This window comes from Fulvia fulva, chromosome 9 (genome assembly GCF_020509005.1).
Source record: "Fulvia fulva chromosome 9, complete sequence".
NCBI lineage: Eukaryota > Fungi > Ascomycota > Dothideomycetes > Mycosphaerellales > Mycosphaerellaceae > Fulvia > Fulvia fulva.
The window spans coordinates 2,496,028-2,513,820 of record NC_063020.1 but is presented as its reverse complement, the minus strand read 5'-3'; the positions used below and the strand labels follow the sequence as shown (position 1 = coordinate 2,513,820).

General features: G+C 53.2%; 9 protein-coding genes across 9 annotated transcripts; 5 read left to right on the top strand and 4 right to left on the bottom strand.

Moving 5' to 3' along the window:
- Positions 1-1,005: 1,005 nt before the first annotated feature.
- On the bottom strand, positions 1,006-2,181 carry CLAFUR5_09370 (Aquaporin-3; the record flags this gene model as incomplete). The annotated part of the gene is made up of 5 exons (XM_047908518.1): positions 1,006-1,281; positions 1,336-1,377; positions 1,441-1,689; positions 1,745-2,095; positions 2,155-2,181. 5 exons carry the CDS (start codon positions 2,179-2,181, stop codon positions 1,006-1,008), a joined length of 945 nt encoding a protein of 314 aa, XP_047766296.1.
- Positions 2,182-3,234: 1,053 nt separating this feature from the next.
- CLAFUR5_09369 (Putative RNA polymerase II transcriptional coactivator) lies at positions 3,235-3,885 on the bottom strand (the record flags this gene model as incomplete). The annotated part of the gene is made up of 3 exons (XM_047908517.1): positions 3,235-3,516; positions 3,570-3,671; positions 3,727-3,885. 3 exons carry the CDS (start codon positions 3,883-3,885, stop codon positions 3,235-3,237), a joined length of 543 nt encoding a protein of 180 aa, XP_047765852.1.
- Positions 3,886-4,306: 421 nt separating this feature from the next.
- Positions 4,307-6,209, top strand: CLAFUR5_09368 (Granaticin polyketide synthase putative ketoacyl reductase 2; the record flags this gene model as incomplete). Its single annotated transcript, XM_047908516.1, has 7 exons — positions 4,307-4,396; positions 4,456-5,040; positions 5,097-5,145; positions 5,233-5,532; positions 5,623-5,886; positions 5,939-6,029; positions 6,089-6,209. The coding sequence occupies 7 exons, from the start codon at positions 4,307-4,309 to the stop codon at positions 6,207-6,209; spliced, it is 1,500 nt and encodes a 499-aa protein (XP_047765851.1).
- A 203-nt stretch (positions 6,210-6,412) lies between these two features.
- CLAFUR5_09367 (uncharacterized protein) lies at positions 6,413-7,421 on the bottom strand (the record flags this gene model as incomplete). Its single annotated transcript, XM_047908515.1, has 2 exons — positions 6,413-7,320; positions 7,379-7,421. The coding sequence occupies 2 exons, from the start codon at positions 7,419-7,421 to the stop codon at positions 6,413-6,415; spliced, it is 951 nt and encodes a 316-aa protein (XP_047765846.1).
- Positions 7,422-8,692: 1,271 nt separating this feature from the next.
- Positions 8,693-9,604, top strand: CLAFUR5_09366 (uncharacterized protein; the record flags this gene model as incomplete). Its single annotated transcript, XM_047908514.1, has 1 exon — positions 8,693-9,604. The coding sequence occupies one exon, from the start codon at positions 8,693-8,695 to the stop codon at positions 9,602-9,604; it is 912 nt and encodes a 303-aa protein (XP_047765845.1).
- A 604-nt stretch (positions 9,605-10,208) lies between these two features.
- Positions 10,209-10,906, top strand: CLAFUR5_09365 (uncharacterized protein; the record flags this gene model as incomplete). Its single annotated transcript, XM_047908513.1, has 2 exons — positions 10,209-10,279; positions 10,345-10,906. The coding sequence occupies 2 exons, from the start codon at positions 10,209-10,211 to the stop codon at positions 10,904-10,906; spliced, it is 633 nt and encodes a 210-aa protein (XP_047765844.1).
- Positions 10,907-11,143: 237 nt separating this feature from the next.
- On the bottom strand, positions 11,144-12,290 carry CLAFUR5_09364 (Neutral protease 2; the record flags this gene model as incomplete). Its single annotated transcript, XM_047908512.1, has 2 exons — positions 11,144-12,008; positions 12,061-12,290. The coding sequence occupies 2 exons, from the start codon at positions 12,288-12,290 to the stop codon at positions 11,144-11,146; spliced, it is 1,095 nt and encodes a 364-aa protein (XP_047765843.1).
- A 1,501-nt stretch (positions 12,291-13,791) lies between these two features.
- Positions 13,792-14,280, top strand: CLAFUR5_09363 (uncharacterized protein; the record flags this gene model as incomplete). The annotated part of the gene is made up of 1 exon (XM_047908511.1): positions 13,792-14,280. One exon carries the CDS (start codon positions 13,792-13,794, stop codon positions 14,278-14,280), a length of 489 nt encoding a protein of 162 aa, XP_047765850.1.
- Positions 14,281-16,686: 2,406 nt separating this feature from the next.
- CLAFUR5_09362 (uncharacterized protein) lies at positions 16,687-17,572 on the top strand (the record flags this gene model as incomplete). The annotated part of the gene is made up of 2 exons (XM_047908510.1): positions 16,687-17,304; positions 17,360-17,572. 2 exons carry the CDS (start codon positions 16,687-16,689, stop codon positions 17,570-17,572), a joined length of 831 nt encoding a protein of 276 aa, XP_047765849.1.
- Positions 17,573-17,793: the final 221 nt, after the last annotated feature.

Below are 17,793 nucleotides of genomic sequence, written 5' to 3'. Positions count from 1 at the left end.
GCTATAATGAACAGGTAGTCCAAGTCCACTACCGTGGCAATATTCCACACCTCTTCAACAACGGTCTTCGACATAATGGACAGATAGTATGTTTCCGTAGTCAGTTTAGCAGACATTTCCGACAAGAGACGTGGCAGCACGGCTTTGGTACAGCCTTCGAGCTAGTTATTGGTCTACGGGACAATCCTCGTTGGGTCTGCTGGTGTCGGGAATTTGTAGACCAGAAACCAGGAATTTCTTCTTCAGGGTAAACCAGGACGGCCACCTTGGCCTCAAGCCAGGGCACCATGATGTCTCGCTGGTATGCTGATGTGGACTGCATTTTGACAACCACTGTCGAGAGCAATGGATGCTTTCCTGATGCCCGGTACTCTTTTGGGAAGGTGAATGGCTTTTGCGGAGCACTCAAGACTCTTTTCACCAGCGATTACCGTGCGAGACTGAATGATATGATGCCCTAAGCAGAGATCCCAATGTACGCATCCCACAGCCAAGTCCATGCTGACTTGGTACTTTCCGGGTCGTCGTACTGACCCCAGCCTGTGACAGTGTCCGACGTGCTGAAGAGCTCTCTCCGACAGAGGGGACAAGCGTTGCTCACTTCGAACCAGCGAAGCAAGCAGTCGGCGCAGTAGACGTGACCGCATGTTGTTCGCACTGGATCTCTAACTGCAATTCGATCGATCGGGCATTCGGCGTCATTTTCGCTGCTGGTAAGTGGTGCCAGGCCACTGGCAAGGAACATCAATTTGCTGGGAAGTGTCATGATGTCTAGCGTAGTCTGTAAGTTCTATATCAGCAACTGTCATCGATATATATGTGAAGATGATCAGTCATCCATAATCCCGCCAAGTTGTAGTATGAATGTTCACTAAACATGCTGACGACACCTTCACATCACCTCATACCTCCGCCAACTTTGCATTAATCGTAGCATTGGTCATTCCCCTCTCCATACCAATCCCGCTCTTCGTCAGATGCAGCGCCAGTCCCTCCTCTCCATCTTCATGCAGAGCCGCCCCCTTGCTTATCTTCTGAAGACTGTCCCTCATCAAGAACTCGTAGTAAACCGGTGGCGAAAAGCGTCGCTGGGATGTTCACTAGTATCGCAATCCAGGAGTAGTTGTGGTACGAGAAAGCTTCGCCGCCGTAAAAGATGGCCGCGACGATCCGGGTGCCTAGGTCACGGGCGAGATTGGTGCTGATGGTGATGTCTGCGAAGCCCCAGACCATGGTGGCGTAGGCGAGACCGATGACGAAGGGAGCGCCCGAGGGTGAGATCTGTGAGATCTGGTCAGTGTGCGTCAGATCTACGGTGGCCTGGGATGCACTTACGAAAGGGTTAGCAGGATCGAGAGTCGCCCAGATGATGATTCCCTAGCAAGTTCTCATATCAACCATTGCTCTCTCTACGCATCCTCAAGGTCCATGTTAACTTACAATATAACTATCCACGAAGAACTCAATCAAGAACAAATACCCCGGATTGTGCTGCGTCTCGGCTGGAAATGAGCATAGCACGGACGCGGGACCCCCATTAAAAACCATGCTCGTAACACCAGTCGCTCTCAAACCCTCAGCATAAGCTTCGAGCTGTTCATGATACAAGCCCATAAGCAGAAGTCCAGCCATGAACGCGCCGAAGATCTGGCTGAAGATGTAGCAGGGCACCTTCTTCCATGGAAACCCCTTCACTAACATCAGCATTCACTCATTCGATAGGACTCCATGCCCACCGACTCACCTGCCAGACCGCAAAACAAATCGTAACAGCCGGATTGAAATGCCCATCACTCGTCGATGCACACGTGATAATCGCAAACGCGATTCCTAACGCAAAGGCCCAGCCCACCTGGAACAAGAATCCAAATGCGGCGTCTTCCTTGTTGATCGTGAAAGCCGTCACTGCGGCAATGCCGGGGAAGACGTGAAAGAAGACGCCGGTGGCCTCAGCCATGCATTCGCGGAGCCATCGAGGACGGGAATGTTCGAAGTTGAGTTTGCGTTGGGAGACAGATTTAGTCGCAACGACGTGGCGGGCGAAGTGTTTTTGGATGGCTTCTGTTGCACCAATCTCGAGATCGTTTGTGTGGAGCTGGGATGGTTGATCAGCTGGCCGGACGTACAAGGATGGAAAGGGAGTGGTCTGCTTACGCGCTCCATGTGGGTGACGTCTCCCATGACGACAGATTTAAGAGGAGGTTCGAGGTAGTCTGAGAGGGTCAAGAGGGTATCGAAAGAAAGCGCAACGAGTGAATGGCTCTCGGCCACGTTATGAAAGACAGGACACGGCGGAAGATGAGCAAGTGCTGGAAGAACAATCAGAGCCGTGGCACCTACTAGATTCGAAGTGGCAGCCGTCCGTCAATACCCACTTCCACAGCTTAGCGATCACTGTAGCTACAACGTCGGATTGACCGGCACGCACATGCGCGGGAAGCATCCTTCTGGAGAACAAAGCTCGATGGGGTGACCAGACAAACCCATCGGCCGACAGTTGCGAGCACTGAGGAGCATTGAGGAGCGTCTCTTGGGCGGATGCTGTTCGCTGTTGGAACGATCGGGCTTCTTCAAGACTGCGCGAATGTGCACAAGATTGCTAAGCTTCGGTTCCTGGCAGTGGCATAGCGTCGCAGAGCTTGATCACGGCTCAGTTTTCAGGCTATTCAGCTCCGCGGATGGCGCTGCAGAAAGTAAGGAAGGAACGATGTGCAATCCGTAACGAAGGTCTCGCAAGCACGCGAGCGAACGGACAGCACCCCGCTTGGTGGCGTTCCAGGCCTACGACGTGTGCACAGCACGAGGAGCAGAACTTTGGTAGCGAGCACATGAGACCATCATCATGAGCGTACCTGCCACATCCAGCTAAGCGGTATAGGAGGACCTGCCCATATATGTGGGTCATCGTCATCCTTGAAGGAAGTCGTCTTTGTTTCCCCATGGGACTCCAGATTTTCAGCGGGGCCGGAGATAACGACAAGTCCGAGCGATTGGAACATTTCGATCCTTCGAAGCCGGTAAATCGGTACGGCATGCGTTCTCGCGAAGGAGGGAGCAGATCCAGTAAGCAATAATTGCATTCAAGTCGAGAGATTCCTTGATGCCTGCCATCGTTTGCTTGAATGCGGTTGGGCTTTATGTGTCCTCATGTATGGATATACTCAGCCATTTCCTCGCTCGATTGTCACACGCCTGGGAGTTTCGTCCAGACCGCGATGATGACATGTATGCTCCTTAACCATCATCCTCGTCACTCGTGGCTTCGTGATTCGGCTTCAGCTTGAACTTGTCAAGCTTACTCTTGGATGGCTTCACCGGCTCTTCCTCAGCCTCTTCCTCATCATTGACGTTCACTTTCGCCGCGTCGTCGTCCTCCACTTCGACAGATTTGGCACTCGAGTCCCCGCCATACTGAGGACGAGGGACCTCGATGCCCTTCGCACCTAGAGACGATTCGATTTGAGGTAGGAGCTCAACGAAGGCTTTGTATTGGTGGATGTTGAGCGAGACTCCTTGCTGAGGTACATGAGTAAGCGGTCAAAAGTTCAGGTCGCGTGAACATGACTTACCTTGCCTGGAAGTGCCTTGCCGTCCTTCTCGTAGTATTCGCGGATATTGATCATCGTGTTGCCTTTGAATTCGCTGACCACAAGACGGCGCTTGCCTGAGATCTGCCAATGTTTAGCATCAAAAGTCCGTCGTGCTTGCTCTTCGCATGACACGTACCTGCCAGTAGTCGTTGCCGTCATCGTCTTGCTGCTTTTCGAGGTTCACAACCTGCGATGTGGCCTTGCTCTTCTTGCTCTTTGGCGCGTCCTCGATGAAACCTCCGTCGCTCTCGTAGTCCTCTTCGGCGGCGCGCTTGCGAGACTTCTTGGGCGGCATGTTTTCGATGATGTTTTTAGTATCTGCCACGTCAATCGATTGTCGATAGAGGATCAATCAGTGTGCTAAGAAGACCCGGGGTGATCAGCGGACGTGACAAGGTAACACGAGAGTGACGCGTGACGTTGAGACATGGTGGTCTGAGCACTCATCGGCCATCTCTGCTGCTCCCGTCTTCATTCACTCATCAATGTCAATCACATGTGCTGATCGTGTCCAATGGCAGCGTTCCTCCTCATTGTGAAGAGGAAGACCGCTCCCTACCTACAGAGACTAACTGACTGACAGCGGAAGAAGCCCGGTGGTGGAATGCTCCATAGCGGGGCATTCCGTGATTAGAGGCCGGCCTCCATCTCGATACAGGTAGAGCCTCCACGTCTTGCCATCTCGCACCGACCTTCCCACTTCCTCATCATCGACCATGGCAGCTCAAAAGGTGGCACTAATCACTGCAGGCACCGCCGGCCTTGGAGCACAGATAGCGCGAGTGCTAGCACCTGACTTTCGACTGGTAAGCTGGCATACAGTATTCATCTACCATTGGCTAGCAGCTCAATGATAGCTGGACAGGCCATCAACTATGCCAACAACCAGGATCGAGCCAAGGCGCTGCTCGGTGAGCTGGAGCAGATCCCGAACACGACCAACTCGACAGAATTGCCACGATTTGAGACCTTCCAAGCAGATGTGGGCGATCGACCATCCCTGCAGAAGCTGGTAGAGCAGACAGTGGCCAAGTTCGGACGACTCGATGTGGTCGTATCAAATGCTGGCTGGACTCGTATCACCAACTTCGCCAACCTCGAGGAAGGCATGATCGAGGAAGACTGGGACAAATGCTTTCTCTACAATGTGAAGGCGCATCTCTGGTTGATGCATGCTGCGAAGCCTGAACTTGAGAAGACCGAGGGTGCATTCATTACCACCGCCAGCATTGCAGGCGTCAAGCCAAGCGGATCGTCACTGCCATATTCTGTCACCAAGGCTGCAGCTATCCACTTGACGAAAGGTCTAGCTGTCATCGCAGCTCCAAAGATCCGTGTCAATTCGGTATCGCCAGGCCTCATGTTGACCGAATGGGGTATGAAATTTCCGAAGGCCAAGATAGAAGCCGCGACGAATAACACGAAACTGAAGCGGCTTGCGACGGTAGAAGTATGTTGTGCACAATCCACTGGTATCTGTTTCAGGTTGCTAACACGAAGATCTAGGATGTCGCCAACTCACTTAGAGGTCTCGTGCTGAATCAATCAGTTACGGGTCAGAATCTTATATTAGACGGTGGACTTACTTTATAGCAGGAATACACTTCCACTGAGTCAAGTGCATCCCTCCCTTCCCATTTAGGCTCAAATTGCACATGCATCTCCAGCTTCTTGTGTCTTCATCCCTTCTGCAACACGTACATCACTTCTTTCTACTTCTTCGCCTTCAAACACTCCAGCCGAGCACGATCTAGCGGCGCTGAAGTACAGTGTTTCGACTTGGTAGCACTTGACACTGGACGCCACCTCGAGAACGCATTGGGGTTCACATCGAACACCGTCAACAAAAGGAAAAACGCGTTCCGTGTACTACTTCCTACATCTTTCACGAAGTTCGCGTTGACGCCACGCGGTCACCGAGGCACGCGAGGCATCGCATTGTGTACGTTGCACAACATCCTGTAACACCAGCTCGTTTAGCGCATGTACCTGCATACATTCCGCAAGGGGTCCTGAGAGTAACAAGAACGAGATAACTACAACGCAACTGCATCGCTGTCATCGTTCAACCACGATCAGTCCAGCACACCTCCAAACACGATGTACACCTTCACGCAATCCCTCGCCATTGCCACAGCGCTACTCAGCACCACAAATGCTCTCCCAAAGCAAGATACCCGCCTCCAACTCGCGGAACGAGCGGCCCTGGTGCCATCCACGATAGGCTTGTACGTCTGCGATGATGCAAACTGGAAAGGCAAATGCGAACACCTTCTTGAGAGCCCTGGAGTCTGCTGTAAGCGCCAGACCGTCGTGGTACATTCTCCATACAATGCTAATGTGTGCAGACACGCTGCCAGATGGATTACTCAAGAAGATCAGCTCGGTTGGACCTGACGACGGCATGGACCACGGAGCTTCTGGCTGCACTTTGTTCGAGTACGTTCTGTCTGGCACAATGCTATTACTGCACGAATCTTACTGATGACAAGCAACAGGACGAAGAATTGCAGCGGCGAATACCTCAAAGACATAGCGTTCCCGGGAGAAGGCGATCTCAGCAAGAAGCCCGCAGCAGGACGATACAACGATTTCTTCCAGAGTTACATCTGCTACTAGAGGCCCTGGATCAACCAAGGCAACAACCGCGCATCAGCAACGTGGCACGGCGATGAGAAGATGGTGAATACTAGCGAGCTTGTGCCACAAGCAGCGCAACCGATTGGCAGCAAGAGAGCGACAGAAACCTCAGTTGGCACTTGCAGACATCATACAGCGGAGCGCTTTTCGTAATGCTCACATAGAGGACATAATCATAATATTTAGTACTGCATGTCACTTCGCTTCAACCTTCTCTCCCACAACCACTGATATTGCGGCATAGCCCTCTCAACAGCCTCTCTCATAAGCTTTGCATCCTCCTCCTCAAAATCAGCCTCCCAGCTTTGTTCCTCTTTCTTGAGATCGACATTCCTCGCCGCCCTCCCCGCATCTGGCTTACTGCTCTCAATAAGTACGCTCTGCGACTTATAATACATCGGATGCAACCCTTCGTACTCCTCCTTGCTTAAATGCCCACTATTCAGCACATGATCGTATGGCGCTTCCCAACTTAACAACATCGCCTCCGGGTCCAAGTCAAGGCGTTCAGCCAACAGCCTCGTGAAAGCTTCGCCGCCTGCCATGATATCATCTCCATCGACTACGACGGGCTGAATCCCGTGTGATGTGAAGGAATTGTACAGCCATCGTGTCCAGAGCGTCGAAGTACTCACGAAGAAGTTTGGACGCCCGCTACCATGCGGCAGTCCGAACTCCCCCAGGACGCGGAAGGCAGAAGGGACAGCAAGGCGTGGATCCCGGATCGTTAAGATGGGAGTTGTTCCCTTCTTCAAGAGTATTTCCAGAAGCTGTGGTGCGAAGAGATCACTATTCCCCGGGTCAACTTTATCTTTAATCAACCCCAGGACGCGCTGTGATTCGGCTGCGCTGAAGGGGTGGTCATGGAGGAGGAGAATTTTGTTGTCGGCTTGGGCTTTCTGGAAAGCTTCATCGTAGACCTTCAGACTCTTTTCGATTTCCTCGTTGAAGGCGGTGAGGTCGGTGGGGGACATCCCTTCGGCCCAGGTGGAGCTCATGAGCCATTGGACTTGTTTGCCTCGGGAGTTGAGAGGGCTATAGAGGAGTTGGAGCTTGGCCTGTTTGCTGAGGATTCGGGAGAGGAGGTGGCCTGGAGCGTGTTAGAATTAGGGAAGTGCGAAGGTCAGAATCTAGTGCTTTTGACTGACTTGCGCTTCGAGACTGATCGAAGAGGAGAATCTGTGTCGTCATATTGTGAATGTAGTGCTGTTGAGCTGGAGCCTGTAGTGAGGATGTCTGGTTGCACCGTCTTTAAGTAGAACTATGTCAAGCCTCGTAAGCGAACGCTGAGCAACCCTTCTGCTTGCTAAGGCGTCCACTATGCCAAGCCTTTGACTTGCGTGGCAGCTTCGGCCTTTCGACGATATTTTGTGATGCGGAATACGCAACATGACTATCGTGGCACCAATGTTGATGTTCGACCGATACATGTCAAGTTCTTAGTTCGTATTCGTAAAGGATATTTAGCGTGAGACGCAATGGCTCAGCCTGTCCTCGCAGGCGCAACACAAGCATATGCTGTTTACGCATGCTGGCCCCGCCTCGAGATGCGGCACAATCGATGAAGACTGCGACATCCTAGATGATCACTAATGAGAGCAGTCTCGTTTGACGAATGCGGGCTTCGCTGACCATGAAAGAATGCCGGCAGGAGCGGTCCATATGTGTGTCCCGTTGCTTGGGGCGGAGATCATGGTGTCCACAGCAATGAATAGACCCGACGCTATGAAATCTCAAGTACAAAGAGGAAACGTGACGACGTTTGACGCAAAGCTCTGGAGAGCTTTGGACGAGTTTGCTATCATGCATGTCCTCCTGGAAGATGAGCAAAGGGTCAGCGTTCAGTTGAGGTGGCAGATCACGATCTATGTGACCCCCTTTGACTGAATCGATATATTAGCCAGGCAACTCTCAGAGGGTGGCACCTCGAGGTGAGTGAATGCTCCTGGGAAAACCTGGGCGGACGAGCGTCTTGCTAGGTTTTCAACCTTTGATGCCCAGCTGAAGGCTCGGTCTGGGCCTTGCTGTGTTTCGTGTCCCTGTGTCTTTTTCTGGCGAGCTCTCCGCAGATCTTGTAGTCTTTTGACACGAATGCTTCCTGCGCAGGGACACGCTTCACACTGGCTGGTGTCTTAACTTGTGAGAGTCCCTGAATCCTGCGTACGGCATGATGGCCGTCACGTGGACGTACGCAGGGAGTATGGCGAAAGATACCATAGTGCTGATGGATACAGTCGCGCTGCTATTGCTTTTCGATAGCATCTTGACGTTGTTGTGATCTTATGGGGTACAAGATGTCAGTGAAGAAGGCAACGACAGGGATGAAGTGGATCGTGCAGATCGCGGGGCCCGCGTGGCACTTCTGGACCTCAACCTAGCATAGGAAGATCAATCTCTACATTCACGCACTACACTCTCCAATCCCTGCCGACACTACAGCTGAAGACCACAGTACAGCAATCATGGCGCCTGCATCGTCGCTCGTTAACAAGCTCAAAGTGCAGCTCAAGCTCAGTATCGCGCGGCTACGTATGGTGCAGCAGAAAGATGCAGCAGTAGCAAAGCAACAACGACGAGAGATGGCGCAGCTGCTTGAACAAGGCAAGATAGAGAGCGCACGCATACGAGTCGAGAACATCATCCGATCCGATCTGAATACAGAACTCCTCGAAATCATCGAACTATACTGCGAGCTGCTCACAGCACGAGCCGGACTGCTGGAGGCAAAAGAATGCGACGAGGGGCTAGAAGAGGCTGTGAAGAGTATCATCTACTCTGCGCCGAAGATAGAGGGTGTGAAGGAGCTGAGCATAGTGCGGCAGCTTTTTGCAGAAAAATATGGGAAGGAGTTCACGTTGCAGGCTGTGGAGAACACTGATGGGAAAGTGCCGGAGAGAGTGACGAGCAGGCTTGCGGTGAAGCCGCCGAAGAAAGAGCTGGTAGAGGCATATCTTGAGACTATTGCGGATGCATACGGCGTGGACTACCCGCCGGGCATGAAAGCGAGGAGAGCGGCTGAGGCAGCTGCGGCGCAGGAAGAGGATGAAGAGGACGACGATGATGACAATCCCTCGGGTGGACAGAAAGTGCCAGCTTTGGAGGCGCCGTTGGAAGCAGACGAGTTGAGCAAAGCAACACCTCCGAGGGACATAGGACCGAAAAGTCCAGTCTCTGTTGTCCCACCTTCGCCGAGGACCGATAACGTGCGGCCGAAGGTGAACTTGCCAGGAACGCCAGATGGCACACTATCGAAGAAGGTAGCGGCTCCGAAGCCCAAAGATACAAATGGAGCGAAGAAGGCAGATAACGGTCCAGGCGGCAAGATTCCTGATGTCGATGAGCTCCAAAAGCGATTTGCCCAGCTCAAGCGATGATGCCCTACGATAATTAAAATGTCATACTACAAAGACCGTGCCTCAAATCTCGAGATGCGAGTTGACTGTCGCCTCCAATGAAGAATGATTTGACGAGATGAACGACGACGCGAGGCGTCAGATAGCACCGTGAGTGCGGTTCTTCATGCAGGACGAAGCTGATGAGGATGCGACTTCAGTCCAGGTAATATTGCCTCGATTGTAGAGACGAGGCGCTGTCACTGCCACCAGAGCCACAGCTTTGCTTAAAGCCGTTGGAAGCATATACTGAAGGTCCGGCGGTGGTCTACTCCGCTTGCGGGAGCCATGAAGTCCCCGGCGAGGCGCATGCGCTCATTAGACGCTACTGATGCCCGCTGGTGCTGTAGTCAATAGCGTTGGGTGTGGTGATGTGCAATACGCTGGAAGTGCAGTAAGATGGCTTTCACATGCAAGCGAAGTGAAAGCCGCGACCAGCACTCTCAACGGCTAGGATGAACCTGATTGGTCAAATTGTGCGCTTGCAAGGATGATGGAAACCGTGCTCCAAGCAGCAAGCACAAGTTAAGCCCTTCAACTTCACTTTCGCCTGGTGAGTTGTGACCAAGCCAATAGCCAACACGAGATGGACGCCTCTGACGGCCTCGCGCAATATAAGAACTCCTTCATTGGCGACGACAAGATCGAGTGCTGGGAGTACGTGTAGCGCACCTTCTGCTTGAGGCATACACCTTCCTCGCTAACCATTTTTTCTCTCACAGTCACCACCATACACAACCGTCACCGACACCACCACAAAGCTCCAAGATGGCCTCACCAATGTTCGCCATGCAGCTGTTGTATCACACCATAATGTACGCCAGACTCGTGAACGGCGGCTTGGAGAATTACATCACCCTTGACAACCTCCTGCGCGAGATGAGTGAGACGAACGCGAACACCGCCGGCCTGATGAATGAGTTGCACGGTTCTGTAGTCCCACTACTGCACAAGATGAGCCTCATGACCGCCGCTCGTGACGCCTTCCTCATCAAGCCAGACCAATACGACCTCAAGCAAGACCAGAGCTTCCAGAACCTCATGGCCGGTATCGACATGCTGGCGGCGATTGTGAAGAAGCTGCCGACCGATGGCATGATGTTGTCCAGGGAGAAGATCGTCGAGCTGACGGCGGACTTCATGAAAGTGGATCCGCTAAGGCATGGAAGTAAGGACGGAAAGGTTGTGAGCTGGCAGGACTGCTACATCTCAAGGGCGCACCTTGATCCCGCAAACATCAACCAGGGATGCTTGGCTGAGGAAGACGAGCAGAACTACGTCTAGGCGTGAGGTAAGCTACGTCAGGTAACCGAAAATTCGACCATTGCAGCTGACAGTCATCAGGAGGAATGCCACCGGCAGGGCTATGCCGCAGAACAGAGGCACAGAATGAACACGCCAGGCCAAAACGTCTAGCAGACAGAATAGGATTACCCTATCTACAGTACATACACATGTACAAGAATGGCAGAAGAACGACATCCAGTCCCACGCTACCTCTTCACCTTCATCTCCTCAATTCTAACATCCCACATACACTGCATTTGCAAACATAGCATAACTATCCGCGTTCAACACCGCCTCCTCCGCACTCAGCTGCTTCTGCGCACTGTACCCATACGCAAAGTCCTCCGTCCCTGGACTCATAACGCCCTCCGCATGCGTCTCCTCATGCAGCACAGTCGTAGCCTGGTCCTGATCATGACACTGCTCACTAACAGGCTCCAGGTACGAGTAAAAGATCGGACAGTAAGCGATATGATTATACCGGGGCAGTGTGTAAGCCAATACACCCTCTTCACAATAGCCGTAAGTGTCGCTGCACGAGGTTGTGGTGACACCACCAGAGGAAGAGGCGCAGTCTGCTGCAACGGCGAGAAAGCGTTGCGATACGGTTCGACGCGCTGATGCGCTGGTAGTCTTGAAGTACTCGCGGAACTTGGTGCTGGAGCCGTTAGTTGCGGCCTCTGCGGCGGCCGTGGCGAGAACAGCGCAGTTATGAAGTGCGGCGGCGATGGCGTTTGCGTTCGACTGGGAGCACCCAGTAGTGTCTAGATCGGTCCTTCTATCGAGAGTGAGGGTATGAGTATCGATGGCGTAGGGCGTAGCTTTCGCCACGTCACCATCGATGTCTAGCGTGAGGATGTTGGAAGAGAAAGCTACAGAGTCGCCGGTCAAGGTGGTGCTGTTGAGGTCTGCGTATGGCATGGCTCCGGTAGCACGAACGATGTAAGAGTCTGTTGTCTCAACATCATAGAGCTCGGCAATGTCGATTTTGGTCTCGATGGACTGCTGGGCTTCGATTGGGACGAAGTTGGTAGCTGAAAGCGTGCCTGTGGTGGCCATGCGGAGCAAGACACCGTTGAATGAGGCTCGCTGGGTTGAACTGGGAAGGATGTTAGATGAGATCCAGATGTCGCAAGGTTCGATGTACGTACCCTGACACGACGAACTTGTCGACTGGTGAGCTGCTGTCGAGGAAGGAACCTTTGTAGAATAGGTTGTAGCCACGTTCGGCCGTGTTCGTTACGGTCGCCTTGACTCGACTGTTGCTATCGCTGATGGGCGACAGCGTCACCTGCAGAGGCGTGTCTCGCTTGGTGAGGTCGATGGCAGACCCCGCAACACAAGCTGCCCAAGCAGCGACGGAGAAGATCGAAGAATGCATCGTTGTCAGAAACGAAGGTGGACGAGGAGACCAGCTACAACTCGTTGTGAAGGAGTGATGGGACGAAACGCAAATTGAAAGACAGACGAAGCAAGCGATGATAGAGCAGAGGTACGATATGCGTACCACCTACCTTTATACAGACGTCGAAAAGCTCTGGGCCTCAGACGACTTATCCAGTCGCCTCACGATAGATGGCTTGCCGAGCGTCTACTGTCAGAGAGACCGCGGGCAGTGATCACAGTTTGCTACTCGTGGTAAGGACTCCGTCGGAAGGCGCTCCAAACAATGGAAGATCTAGAAGTCGGCACGGTACAGAGAATACATCTGCGGCAGCGTGGTTCCTTGGCAACGGAACAAGCAATGCAAATTCTTTGTCTACCTTGGCAGGGCGGTAAGGGAGGTCGAAGTGTTCGAGATCTTGGTCAGGCAGTCTGTGGGCGAGCATCGTGGAGGATAGCGGTGCTCTTCGACCTGTATTTCAACATCACAGCATTCAGCGGCGGTGCCAGTCTCGTCAGTACCTAGAGTCATCATAGAGACAGTCCGGCTTTGTTGAAAGACCTTGAAACCATCTTTGGTGACAGCGGAAGTGTCTGTGTCGCTTGGGCAGTCTAGCAAACACCGTCTGGGGATGCGGCATGATCGTCTCTCTGTGGTACTGGATTCGTTTCACGTGAAGCGTCCAGGCCAAGTCGACCAACCGGAGACTTGAGGGCATGCTCTCGACATGTCATGACTTGCTACTGCTGCCAATAGTAGCCGCTGTACTTGAAGCATGTGGCTTGCCAGGTCGGAACGCTCTCCTGTCGGCAAAGGCGTAGTCGAGATCGGGTGTGGTCGAAAGCGCCAGCGACGTCTTTAATCTCAACATGCTTGAGCGTCATCGCAGTGTTCCATCCTCATGCTGAGGGCTAGTGACAGGAACAAATATTGTTCCTGAGTTACGATTGGTCAGATACTGAGTTTCAAGCTCATTAGGGTGACCACTTTTCAGCCTCCGCGGGTAAATGGATATCTGTGGTCTGCAGCCACGAGTATCGCATGTGGCAAGTAGAAGGGATGAAACGATGCGTTCGACCTCCCGATATGCATATCTTGTACCTTTCGCTGGCCAGGGCTTCTGCGGGTATGGCCGCTGTAAGGGTTTCAGGATGTCCGCCAAGGCTTGGAAGTTACAGCTACAGGCGAATGGCGTTGGCCGTGAAGCGCCCAGAGCTGGTAGCAAACACTGTCGCTTATTCTAGTGCAGACGTCTGCTACTGAGAGATTGACCAGGCCATCAGTAGGAGCATGAAGTAACAATCGCAAAGTCGCCTACAACTGCAGTGAGCATCCCTGGCGCCAGTCTGCGCCAGAGCGTCGCAGCAACATTACAAAGCAGATGTTGACGCATCGGACGTCTTTAGCCGTTGACATCTTCTTCGGAGTCGCGACCATCTATTACCTGCTTCCTGCTTGCATCGAATTACTGGGAAGAGAACGACCAGACCTTGCTGAGATGGCAACCCACCCGACAACCGACAATCTACGGGTACGGCTTGAACGAAGACCTGATGGGCAGTCAGGCGCCATCAGAGTCATCGTTGAAAATAATCATCCAAGCCAGGTTATGACGCTGCTGAGATGGGACACGCCATTGGACATATCTTGCTTCAGAACAGGGACTCTGAGGATGGTTGACGCTGCAAGCGGAAAGATAGTGCAGGGGCCTGGCATCAAGATTATTAGGAAGCTGCCTCCATCTCGTGAGGATATCATTGAGATTCGAGCCAAGGGAAATGTTGAGCAGGAATTCGAGCTCAATGAGTCTTGGATGCCGACTGACGGACGATCTGTCAGCATCAGTGCGCGGGGTAGCTGGAGAGCGGCATGGCCCAAGACGAAGGCTGAAGTGACCACCGAGGATTTGGAGGCGATGACAGGCGCGGGGGCGATGCAGGGCACTTTCGTCAGCGAGGCTGATGTAGAGCTGAAGTTGCATCGATAGCTGGGGCACGACGTGAGGACTGGACCGAGGCTGGACCGGCGGTCAAAAAACTAAGAGGGGTGCGCAGCTTGTCCCGTAAGATGATAGACCGCCTTGCTCATGAAGTCAGCTTCTTGCAGCGCACTCCCAGTTGTGTAGATAGCATTCCTTGATCACATGTGCAGTGCCGTATAACCATCGTCCTTGAACCTTGATATTCGCGAGAGTAGTTGCAAGCCTCGAGGCAACGCACGCCAAGCTCAAGAGTCCTGCCGTAGCTGTATTCCTGGGCCATGCATCCTGACAAGCCACGAAACGCCGCACGCCATGTCCTGCCCACAGCTGCGAACGTGCACAAAGCCTTCTTGCGAGAATCTTTGCTCCCAGAGAGGCGATGGTCGCGCAACGAATTTGTGTGCGCAACGAATTTGTGTGCGCATTGCCAGCTCATCATCGACCTTGAAAGCGAAGCTGGAGATCTTCATTGATCCGCACCGAAGCGAAACGATGGCCAGCGTCTGTTGCTGTTCGATACTAGACGAGGACTGGGCGCTCATTTCTTCATGCCGTCAGCCGACTTAGCAGCAACTCGCAAGTTCGTAACCTCTCGCAAGATCAAGTGAGGTCGCTGGCACGCGTTGTATGGACAAAGATCCATGCGCACGGCACAAGCCCTAGTCTATCGGGATTGCCGCAGCCACATAAGCATGTCTTACACACTGCCTACCAGGGTGGTCAGCAGAACATGCAGTTCTTAAGCCTCGATAGCCGCTCATAGGCTACCGATAGACCGTAAGCTGCACCGCAGCCGCGCTTTGGTTGTTTCCGCATAGGGCAGACTTCAGAGAAGGCTCTGGGCCATTGTCGTGGTGCCAAGGTGTCACTATTTGTATACAGCGGCTGGAAGCAGAAGCGAAATTTGGTGATACCTCGAGCAGACGGTAGTGGGCTCTTGGTATCAGCGTTCCGACATGCCAGGTAAGGAGAAGCAGGAGAGGAAGCCTTCACGATATCGCTCTTCGGGTCTCGAGACAATGGAATCTTGGTGGCGAGCTAGATGTGGTTTGTGTCGCCGTCACGGATCATGTCGCGACGTGAGACGCATCGGTGGTCGAGCGGGTGTAACGTTGCAGCCGTCTTGTATAGCATGAATTGTGTGGACTCACGACCGAGGACACAACCTTCCACCCCCAGAGCTACGACAGCCTCGCCAGATCTGCGCAGAACCTGTCATCTCCGACATGCAGCACTCAAGCAACGTGCGTTATGGGCAAAGCTCTTGGCTCGCAGCAGCCACATGACAACGGTTCTGCAGCAACGCAGAGAGGGATGCACATCGTCTGCGGTCTTAAGCGAAGCACATGTGCGCCACAAGACCCGCTGCTGTGCTTGCATCCATGCTGCTATCATCTGCTCGGCACCAGCAGCATGCTGGTCTCTGACGGCAAGCAGCATCGCGCCGAACTGAAAAGAGGTTGACAGTGGCCAGAACCGGTATCTACGCTGGAGCCGTACCTGTGGTTCGCAGCTGCTGTGCTCGTTTCACAACTACGTTATGCATTCCTGTCGGACGGCAGACCAGGTCACGACATCACATCTGACCGTTACTATGGGCACCATCCTCGACGCCAGCGAAGCCGCTCAAGGATGACTGTCGTACCGTTGAGACAGTTGGAGCGAAAGTGCAGTTGTGGCTGTTACGCCCATTGTCCAAATGTGGGCCCTATTATTGGGATATAGCTTGGCAGCTCACTGCCAAGGTCGCGGCGCATCCACCTCTGTCTCCTTAGAACGCTTCGCTGTCTTCGCTCCGCCTCCACGACCACGCCGGGCCGCAGAATTGGAGATCCGATCTTATTAGCAATCATCACGCGGGGCGCCTATGACACCAACATTCCGTCCTACTACGCATGTGCTGGCCATGCTCTGAGGTTCAGCAGCCACGCCTGGGATGGCAGCCATCCACCGGCTATAGGCAGGCCAAGAGCGACTAACATGGCTGAATGCAAGTCGTGCTCCCAGCTGCGACCTCATCCTTGCGTTCGTACTGCATGTCGGCTAGGATGTTTGCCCAGACGGCCCTTGTGGGCTTTGTGCATCGGAGAATTGTACCTGCTATTACGGGTCGCAGCATGACAGTATCCTCAGCAAGTCAGCTTCTTGGAATTCCTGCTTTTGGCCATCTATTTGCAGCAGGGGAGCAGTCGCGTGGAATGAGGTCGACAACAATACATTAATGGTGAGTTGTCCGGCCAGTATTTGCTTGGACCATCCACACAAGCACATCTGCAATAAGCAGCCGATTTCCTCTCAGTTTTTCCTACATTCGATCGTTACATTGCACGACAGTTCCTTCACTTGCCCTCGGAACCTCTTCAAGCAGTCAAACTTTGTCCATCCAATCACAACCTTCTCAATACCGACAGGATGCGCTTCGCCAGCGTTGCTCTCGCTTCTGCGACACTTGCCACCACGGCACTTGCGGCTCCTTGGGAGGGCAACAGCCACTGGCAGCCGAAGGGCAAGAACGTCTACAATGGCAAGTCGTATGGCGGCTGGGGCAAGGGCAAGCAGACTACACCACCAACAAACGGCGAGCTATCCACTCCAGAAGTCCCAGGCAACGAAACCTCACCAGTGCCTCCAACAATCCCAGACAACGGCACCTCTCCAGCGCCAGGTGACTGGACATGTCCTGTCGCCGAGGGCACTTGGTGCCTGAACGAGGAGCAGGCACAGCAAGCCTCTGACATCTTCCGCACTCTCATTCAGGAGTACTCTGACGAGTTCGCCCTCGAGGCTCTGACTGAGGACTTCGTCGACTGGACCTCGGCCGTCAACATCATCCGCAACAGGGGTAACGACTACCCATTCGTGGTCAATGAAGTCTCCTTCGGCAGCCGAGCAGAGTTCATGGCTGCTCAGGGCTCGCAACCACAGATTCCTTTCGACACTCTCAACGTCTGGGCTGGCTGCGACACCACCACTACCAGATGGCAGACACTGAACTCCGCCAACGGACAAGCATCGTGGTCCAACGACATTGTAAGTGTCACACATCTTCACTGCCACTTGACGCGATATACTGACATAAACCTAGCCCGTCGTCGGTCTCGCCGTGGTCAAGACCGTCCCAGACACCGAGAACTCCTACGGCTTCCGTGTCAAGGAACTCTACTCCGAGTTCAACGCCGCTGCATGGCTCGTCAACAACGGTGTCTTCACCCCATCAGCAGTCACCACCTCCAACCCACCAGTCGCCACACCGACCGGCGTCGTCAAGCGCGAAATTCCAAACGTCGGCATCATATAAGTCAACGTTGCGCATAATGTCTTCAATGCAAAGGAGAGCGAGCAAGCGGTCGCAGGGCGTTTGGGATGTCTATATTGATATGGTTGACAGGCTTTATAGGCTCGATATGCTCGACATGGAACGGGATGGCTGTTTTATCTTACCATTATATTGTTACATATCGACTTCGAACCTTGAGATATTTTCTCACTTCACATGTTTCGCATTCCATCATTACATGC